The sequence below is a fragment of the Lactuca sativa genome, chromosome 8, assembly GCF_002870075.4.
Source record: "Lactuca sativa cultivar Salinas chromosome 8, Lsat_Salinas_v11, whole genome shotgun sequence".
Classification (NCBI taxonomy): Eukaryota; Viridiplantae; Streptophyta; class Magnoliopsida; order Asterales; family Asteraceae; genus Lactuca; species Lactuca sativa.
In genome coordinates, this window is record NC_056630.2 from 208955302 (window position 1) to 208965213 (window position 9912).

The following is a 9912-nucleotide window of genomic DNA, read 5'->3' on the forward strand; positions in this document are numbered from 1 at the left end:
AGCAGGAGACGACTCTACATGTATAGATCTATACGGGGGCAGACGCTATTACATCCCGACTGTTAACTCAGTCCGCGCCGTACAGGCCCAGGGATGCCACTACTTCACTACACTGTGCATGACCGGGAAGGTCATGGGATTCTCTATTATTCTCACTATTGGTAAATTACAAGGAATACCCTACAACTACACTAAAATACTACACTAAATGTTAAACCACATCCCGAAGTAAGTAAGTATCTATCACTAAAGGAAGCTCGCACCTCTATCATGGATCACGGGCTTAACTTATCCTGTCACATTTGTTATTTGGAGATTTGCCAAAGAATTTTTACAATAAATTGTTTTCAAAGAGATAAAGAAGGCATACTTTTCACAGATTGTCACTTACAATGTATTTCCTGGAAAATATGGGATTTTCTAAATTTCTACTACTTATGAACATAAAGGACACATTTTTAACACTAATGCTTTGTATACAAAAACTCACACTAAACTCTTATGAACTCACCAGCTTTATGCTGATAATTGTTTTCAAAATAACTTGTATCTTCAGGTCAAAGATAGACAGGTACAGACGCAGTATTTTGGAGAAGGTGGAGTACACAAGACCCATCTCTTATTTTTGAATTACTTTTGAGTGATGGTTAAACATTACAAAACACGCATGTAATTAAATTCACTATGTAATACTATGGTTGTATGATTCTTGTTTCTACTATTATGCAATTGTGATGATACTGTTCACTACGTCATCCACCCCGAAACGTATTCCGCCGTTATCGGTTTTGGGGTGTGACAGGTGGTGACCGGTACGTTTCTCCTTGAAAACTCTTATGCATGCATACTATTTGATAGTGGGGTAGAAAGGAGTTTCGTAAACCAGAAATTTGCACGCTTACTTAAACAACAACCACGCGCACTTAAAGAACCATTCACTATAGAAATGGCTAATGGGAAGACTGGGAGCACTAGTAGTATATACATAGGATGTACTCTAACTCTAGATAGCCATTCATTTCCGATCGACCTCATGTGCGTCTCGATTAAAAGCTTCGACGTTATCATCGACATGGATTGGTTGAGTCTTCATCGTGCCGACATTATGTGTTACGAAAAGGGCGTATGTCTTAATCTTCCACCTAACAAAACTATCATCATCTACCACGACAAACCCGACACAAGCCTTAGCATCATTTCAAGTATTCAAGCTCAAAAGTACCTGCGTAAGGAATATCGTACATTCCTTGCACACGTTGTTGATACGAACCAAGAAACCAAAGACCTGAAGAACATCCCCGTAGTATGTGACTTTCCCAACATCTTTCCAGAAGAACTACTGGGATTACCTCCACAACGACAAGTCGAGTTCGAAATCGACTTAGTCCCAGGAGCTACCCCAGTAGCCTAATCGCCCTATCGTCTAGCACCAGCCGAGATGCAGGAACTGTTCGGTCAACTTAACGCACTAATCAACAAGGGCTTCATTAGACCAAGCTTCTCACCATGGGGAGCACCGGTCTTGTTCGTAAAGAAGAAAGACGGATCGTTTCGTATGTGTATCGACTACAGAGAGCTCAACAAGCTAACGGTTAAAAATCGTTACCCTCTGCCTCGCATACACAACTTGTTCAACCAACTGCAAGGGGCGAATTACTTTTCAAAGATTGATCTGAGATCCAGGTATCACCAGTTGTGAGTGTTAGAGGAGGATGTCCCGAAGACAACCTTCCGAACTCGTTACGGACACTACGAGTTTGTAGTGATGCCATTCGGATTGACAAATGCGCCCGCAGTATTCATGGATTTAATGAATAGAGTATGTCGTCCTTACTTGGATCAGTTCGTCATTGTATTCATAGATGACGTACTTATCTACTCCCGAAGAAAGGAAGATCATAGTAAACACCTGCGGCTGATCTTGGAAACACTACGATCAGAGAAGCTCTACACAAAGTTCTCAAAATGCGAATTTTGGATCCAAAGATTCGAATTCTTAGGACACGTGGTTAGTAAAGAAGGAATCCATGTGGACCCATCCTAAATTAAGGCCATTGAGAACTGGTCAACACCAAAGATGCCTACCAAAATTCGTCAATTTCTAGGCCTTGTTGGCTACTACCGAAGATTCATACAGAACTTCTCTCGAATTGCGAAGCCTCTTACAACATTGACCCAGAAGGGCGTGGCCTTTGACAGGGAAGAGAAACAAGAGAAGGCTTTCCAAACGTTGAAACGAGCCTTCTGCACCACACCGATACTATCCCTTCCTTAAGGAATAAAAGACTTCATAGTCTACTGCGATGCGTCAAATCAAGGGCTCGGATGTGTTCTGATGCAACGAGGTAAGGTCATCGCCTATGACTCTAGATAGTTGAAGACACATGAGGTGAACTACACCACACACGATCTTGAGCTAGGAGTAGTTGTGTTTGCTCTGAGGATCTGGAGACACTACCTGTATGGTACAAAAAGCACGATCTTTACAGATCACAAAAACCTGCAGCACATCTTCAACCAAAAGGAACTCAATATGAGACAACGACGGTGGGTCAAGCTACTCAATGACTACAAATGCGAAATTCATTATCATCCGGGTAAGGCCAATGTAGTAGCAGACGCCTAAGTCGAAAGGAATATTCTGGTCGAAGAGTCCAATCAATGATTATGACTATCCATTCGTATCTGTCCACAAAAATCAAAGAGGCTCAACTTGAAGCCTTGAAATCCGAAAATGTGGCAGGTGAATCCTTGCGAGGGATGGAGAAGAATTTGGAAGTCAAGAGCGGCAGAGCCTTATTCCTCATCGACCGAATCTGGACACCGAAACACATTGGCTTCAGAGACTTGGCCATGACTGTAACGCCCCAAATTTCAAATACCAATATAACTTAACATAGTCTCAAAACTTCCAAAATTCAAGATTCAAATACTAATGTAATTATTAATAATAATAGCGGAAGCAAGTAGAAATTTAAGTAAACACTTGGCGTGCTACGTCTTCCTCAAAACTTGTTGCCTTCTTCAAGTCTAAACTTTATCCTTTCCATTCCCGCTGTCACTTGCTACGTTATTTACTGGGTTGCGTGCATTTAAAAATTCTAATGGGTAAGCCTAGGGCCTAGTGAGTTCGTGATTTTCATGCATATTGATGTCAATAAAATAAAAATAATGCAACAATTTATCAATATAATTCTTTTCATTTCTTTCCACCCTTAATGAAACATTAGGGAACTACTCTCATTTCCATGGAACAAGTCCCTCCGTTGGGCACAACAAATACGCTTACGGCTAGATAAACAGAGCGTAAACTCTCCGCCACGTACTAACACTCTGTACGACGACTAATAATAAGACCGTGTAAATACACCTGTTCCCTATATATATGCCACCCACCGTTTTCACCATTTTATATGAAATAATTCACAAAATTTCACACAAATATGCATAACAATAACAATAGTAACATATAATTGCAAATAATTTAGAATCAGCTTTTCATGCAAACAACCACAAAATTCATACGAAACTCACCTTGTTGGCGTTAGATCCTAACCAAGGCTTGTCACGCTATACACACCCTACATTTAACCAACATATTTTCCTGAGGCTATAACCCTAAAAAACATCCTGTGATATTTTGGTTCAATCGTCCACATGTCTCATCCAACCGACTAATTGCAAATTTAGAAGTTGATTATGATTTTTTTATTTTTTAATACCTTCGTAAAAAATTATAATATTTCCTTTTAAAATGTTACTCCAAAATACAATTTAATAATTCGAAGCTAAAATGTTTTATAATATTTTTCTTTAAGTGGAATACAAAGGTGTTGGGCTAAAACTAAGGTATGTCCAAAACATACAGTGAAAATAGTTAGGAAATTATTAAAACTGAGGGTTATATATGAAACATTTAACTTCCTTTATCATAGTCTAAGAATAACATTTTTTAAAAGTTCAGGGGGTAAATCCATAATTCTAAATACTTGTAAAAAGGAAATGTTATATTCTTAAGTTTGTAAAATGAAAAGTACACAGTAAGTCGAGTGCAACCATCACGCCTTTTCCAGTTGATCAATGTTATAGACTCATAGCCTTTTAAAAGAAAATTGAAATATATTTTTTTTTCTTGTAAGACAAAATTGCCTTTTAACCCATTTGTGAAAATAACTTTATCCGACCCAACGACACCTCCTTTTTTACCCGCAACTTCCTATTCCTTATTTCTACCATCTCTTTTAAGCTTACTGAAACTGTGATTTTTTTTTTCCAAAATAGCATCAATTATTTAAACAAAAATCACTATTATTTTTCTCCACCTCTATTAACCAATATTCCATAATTAGTTATTTGAATTTTGCTCCATACATTCTAGATTAAACAAATTACAAAAAAATGTTCCATTAAATTACTTGTCAAATTTATTCTAGTTGGACGAAATTGAGATAGTAGATTGAACCAAAATATGTCTAGCATGCATATAGATCTATCTAAGCAACTATATCAAGCTTAATTCGAATAATCATACCTTAATTTCTAAGAAAACTCTGAAATCCTTCACAACGTTCTACCTCCGATTTCTTCGGCGATACTTCACCCTTTTTCGCAATTCCAGTGGGGTTTCCAATTGATTTTTCAAGCTATATATACCACCTAAGTCTATAACTGGTGCAACCCTTTCATTTGCTCGAATTTACAGCCCCATTAAAAGTGACGGTTTTAGACATTAATCTCCATAATTTGCCCCTAATTGAATCATTAACTATGACTAAGCATTATTCTATTAATATAATCTTATCATATTTTTATTTTATTTATTTTGATATAAATTATTACAAACTCCCCCACTTAGAAAAATTATGTCATCGGAATTTGAATTAATGGAATAAATGAGGGTGTTTAGTTTTCATATCTCGCTCGGTCTCCCATGTTGCATCTGAACCCTTATGATACCTCCACTGAACCTTCACCAACGGTATCTCAACATTCCTTAACTTTCTGACCTTTCGATCTATAATTACGACAGGTTCTTCTGTATATCGCAGCTTCTCATCAACCTTAATTTCTTGAAGTGGCACTTCCATGGCGGCATCCGCTAGACGCTTCTTTAGATTAGAGACATGGAACGTGCTATGAAATGCCCTGCATTTCCCTTGGTAGCTCCAATCGATAAGCTACTTCCCCAACTCGTTCCTTAATTATAAAGGGCCCAACGTAGCGAGCACTTAACTTCCTCCGCTTACCAAAACGAACAACGCCCTTCCATGGGGACACCTTTAACATAACTTTATCACCAACCTGAAACACTATTGGCTTTCTCCACTTATCTGCATAACTTTTCTGCCGATCCTGAGCAACCCTAATGTTGTCGCTAATCACCTGGATTTTGTCGGTAGTTTGCTGAACAAGTTCAGGTCCAGCTAACTGTTTCTCCCCCACCTCATTCCAACATAATGGAGTTTTACACTTCCTGCCATACAGAGCATCATATGGTGTAACTTTTATACTTGCATGATAACTATTGTTGTATGCAAATTCAATCAGCGGCAAATGAGTTTCCCAAGACCCTCCAATATCAATAACACAAGACCTTAACATATCTTCCAAGGTTTGTATTGCTCGTTCGCTTTGCCCATCTGTTTGCGGATGGTATGTCGTGCTCAATTTCACTCGAGTACCCATTTCTCGTTGGAAGCTACCCCAAAATGTCGACCTAAAGCGACTATCCCGATCCGAAACAATAGACAACGTAACTCCATGCGGTTTCACTATCTTATCAACATACAACTTAGCTAACCTCTCCAACGGGTATGTCTCCTTAATCAGAAGGAAGTGCACCGATTTAGTTAATCTATCCACAACTACCCAAATCGCGTCATAGCCTTTCGGTGTCCTTGGTAACTTAGTCACAAAGTCCATTGTGATGTGATCCCATTTCCACACTGGAATCTCCATTGACGGTAACTAACCGTAAGGCCTTTGGTGCTCAGCCTTCACCTTTAAGCACGTCAAACACCTTTCAACAAAATAGGCTATATCCTTTTTCATCCCTGGCCACCAGCAAGATTTTCGTAGGTCTTGATACATCTTGTTTGTTCCCGGATGGATTGAGTACTTCGACATGTGCGCTTCCTTGAGAAGCAAGTTACGCACTTCACCCACTCGTGGTACCCAAACCCTTCCTTGGAAACACTTTAAGCCACGACTATCCTTTTCCAAAGATTTTATTACTCCCACCACTCCTTCACTTTTCCACTTCTCTTCCTCCGATGCCTCCTCATGACTCTTTCTCAAATCATCTAGTAAGCTGGTGGTTACGTTCATCTTCATCATTCGAATCTTAGGTGGTTCTCTTTTTTCCTTACGACTTAATGCATCAGCTACCACATTTGCCTTCCCTGGATGATACAATATCTCACAGTCATAATCTTTTAATAGTTCCATCCACCATTGTTGTCTCATGTTCAAGTCTTTATGATCAAACAAGTATTTAAGACTCTTGTGATCAGTGAAGATTTGACACCTTGTCCCATACAAATAATGTCTCCAAATCTTTAAAGCGAACACTACTGCAACCAACTCCATATCATGTGTTGGGTATTTACGCTCGTGAACCTTCAACTGTCGTGAGGCATAAGCAATCATCTTACCGTTTTGCATCAAAACACACCCCAAACCTAACTTGGATGCATCACTATAAACAGCAAAGCCATCATTGCCTTCTGGTAAAGATAATACTGGTGCACCACTAAATTTTTCCTTTAAGACGTTAAAGGCGTTATCTTGCTCTGGCTTCCATTCGAACTTCACATTTTTCCTTGTCAGGGTAGTTAGCGGTGCAGCTATGCACGAGAAGTCTTGTATAAACCTTCTATAGTATCCTGCCAACCCAAGAAAACTTCGAACTTCTAATGGGGTCCTTGGTGGTTCCCACTTTTCAATCGCCTCAATCTTTGTTGGGTCCACCTTGATACCATGTTCGTTTACAACATGTCCAAAAAAATAGACCTCTCGAAGCCAAAACTCGCACTTCGAATATTTGGCAAATAATTTTTCTTTCCTCAATAAACTAAGTGTTAGCCGCAGATGTTGCTCATGGTCTGCCTTACTTTTAGAGTATATCAAGATGTCATCGATAAATACAATTACAAACTTATCTAGGTATGGTTTACACACCTGGTTCATCAGATCCATGAATGCAGCTGGAGCATTGGTCAAAACAAATGGCATTACTAAAAACGCGTAATGATCATACCTAGTTCGAAAGGTTGTCTTCGACACATCTTCTTCTTTGACTTTCAGTTGGTGATACCCCGACCGCAAATCGATCTTTGAGAAGTAACTTGCCCCCTATAGTTGATCGAATAGGTCATCAATTATCGGTAATGGATATCGGTTCTTTATAGTCACCTTGTTTAACTCCCTGTAGTCAATGCACATTCACATTGTCCCATCCTTCTTCTTAACGAACAGTACTAGTGCACCCCACGGTGAGGTACTGGGCCGTATAACACCCTTGTCCAGTAAATCTTGCAACTGAGCAATCAACTCCTTCATTTCGGTTGGTGCTAACCAATAGGGCGCACGAGCTATCGGTGCTACTCCTGGGGTAAGATCGATTCGAAACTCCACTTGCCTATCCGGTGGCAAGCAAGTTAGGTCATCAGGGAACACATCTTGGAACTCGCGTACAACTGGTATATGTGTTATTTTAGGCTTGTCCTGCTTCGCATCGAGAACATATGACCAATGACTTTGACACCCTTTCTTAAGATAACGAGTTGCCTTGGTCACTGATATCAAAATAGAGTCCTTAACTCACCGATCACCATAAATCTTTACCATTCCTTTTTCTGGCACCCAAACTTGAACAATCCTATTTTCACAATCTATGATAGCTTGGTTTTCCGACAACCAATCCATTCCTATAACAATATCAAAATCACCTAGGGCTATAAGTAATAATCTTAACGGTACCACACCACCTTCTATTTCGATAGAGCAATCATCATATTCCTCTCTTACTACTACCCAATGATCGTCAGCAGTTTCAATTTCTAAGGCATGTTCTAGAGTCTTTGCACTTCTACCCAGTTTTTTGCAAAAAGTAGTAAGCACAAAAGATCTATTTGCACCAAAATCAAATAACACCCTAGCATGAATTGAGTTTACTAGGAAAGTACCTGTCACCACATCCGGGGTCTCCTGAGCCTCCTGAGCCGTCATGCGAAAAGCTCTAGCTTTTGGTCTACCAGCATCAGCCTTTTTATCCGCCGACCGATTGTCTGTTATTTTGCCTTGATTGTTGTTACATTTACTCTGGGGACATTCCGACTTAATGTGGTTAGGGGATCCACACCCGTAACATACCCTTCCTGTCTTACATTTTGTGGCTATGTGCCCTGGCTTCCCATACTTGTAGCAAACTTTCTGATTCATGTTACACTCCCCCTTATGATAACGGTTTCATTTCGGACATTTCTTTACTCTAGAGCTTTGATCAACCTTACGTTCTTGCCCTGAAGTCTTGCCTTTCTTCGAATCATTATTCATACCATCCCATTTTCTTTTCCCCAAAGCCCTGTCTTCACCTTGACGATTCTTCTCACGTTCGTGACCTTCTACAACATCAACAACAAACTGGAAAGTACCCGGTTTTTGAATTTGCACAAATTCACGGATAGCTGTTCTTAATCCCCATATATAGCGTTCCACCCTTCTTTCTTCTATAGAAACGTAAAATTCAGCAAACCTAGCATTCTCCGTGAACTTAGTGGTGTACTCTCGCACAGTCATATTCCCCTGTTCCAACCTCAAGAATTCTTCCTCCAACTGTTTAACCACTGTACGAGGGCAAAACGTTTCTTTAAAAATTCTTAGGAACTCATCCCATGACATGTTCTTGCCGCCTCACGCCCCCTAACCTCCTTCACCATGCCCCACCAATGTATTGCCTCCCCTTCTAGCATTGTCGCAGCATAAATCACCTTGTCCTCATCCGCACACTTGCTAGTATCGAACGTTCCCTCAATCTCCATGATCCATGTTGATGACAAAACGGGATCAATTTCTCCGTTAAAAATGGGTGGCTTGCAGTTCATGAACATCTCGTAACTATAACCCCGCCGATTGTGGTTGCCAGGATGCCTTGTGGGTTGTGCAATACTTGGTTCATAACTCATATTTGGTGTACTGTACTCGTAGTCGTCTTCACCTCCACCCAAGTTACCTTCAAACTCTCCTATTATTGCTTCTCGTTCCTGAGCAACTACATCTGGTAAAGTGTCTCGAATTGCTCGAGCAATCTCATCAGCCAACTCTTCTCTAGTGATCGTGTTTGCCGCACGACCCCTTCCACGACCTCGACCTCAACCACGGTGTGATCCGGAGCTACCATGGGCCGATTGTACAGGTATCGGCCCTGTAACAGCTCCTCGGACTCTTCCTCTACCCCTACCTCTTCCTTGGCCCCATCCAAGACTAGCGTTTGGGATCAGTGGGGTTTCTGGTACATCTCCTGATGCTCTAACATAAGCTCCAATTGGGATGCGTTCTTCCTCTGGAGTGGCCCTAGTGAACCTCCTGTTGGATTAGTGTCTAAGTCCATAACTATTTTGGTATGTACTTGACCCGATGGTGCATGGTCCTTTTGGGTTGCCTTCACCAAAGCAACTTGATAGGATCAATTATGGAGAGAAAGAATTAAATATGATTTATTAATATATTATGGGAATAATATATTAAAGGAGAAATCATATTGTTTAATTAATATTAGTCAATAATTAATTGGTAATTAGTTTTGTGACTAAAAGAGATTAATTAAACTTAAGGGACTGAAATTGTAATTATAAGATAATTGCAATTTGGGCCATGGATTGCCTTTTATTATAAGGTGGAAGAATTCTATGG

The 9912-nt window shown here is 40.0% G+C and overlaps 1 protein-coding gene across 1 annotated transcript; it reads right to left on the reverse strand.

Annotated features, from left to right (window-relative positions):
- Positions 1 to 8469: 8469 nt before the first annotated feature.
- LOC111915596 (uncharacterized) lies at positions 8470 to 9185 on the reverse strand. The gene is made up of 2 exons (XM_023911241.1): positions 8928 to 9185; positions 8470 to 8835 (listed from the first exon to the last, which is right to left on the reverse strand). The coding sequence occupies exons 1-2, from the start codon at positions 9183 to 9185 to the stop codon at positions 8470 to 8472; spliced, it is 624 nt and encodes a 207-aa protein (XP_023767009.1).
- Positions 9186 to 9912: the final 727 nt, after the last annotated feature.

Bases quoted from the DNA above. Each gene is read 5' to 3' on its own strand.
- LOC111915596 (XM_023911241.1), bottom strand. From the start codon at position 9,185: ATGAGTTATGAACCAAGTATTGCACAACCCACAAGGCATCCTGGCAAC. The intron at 8,836-8,927 runs GTTAGGGGGCGT...GTGGTTAAACAG, and splicing joins GGTGGGGCATGGTGAAGGAG to TTGGAGGAAGAATTCTTGAG.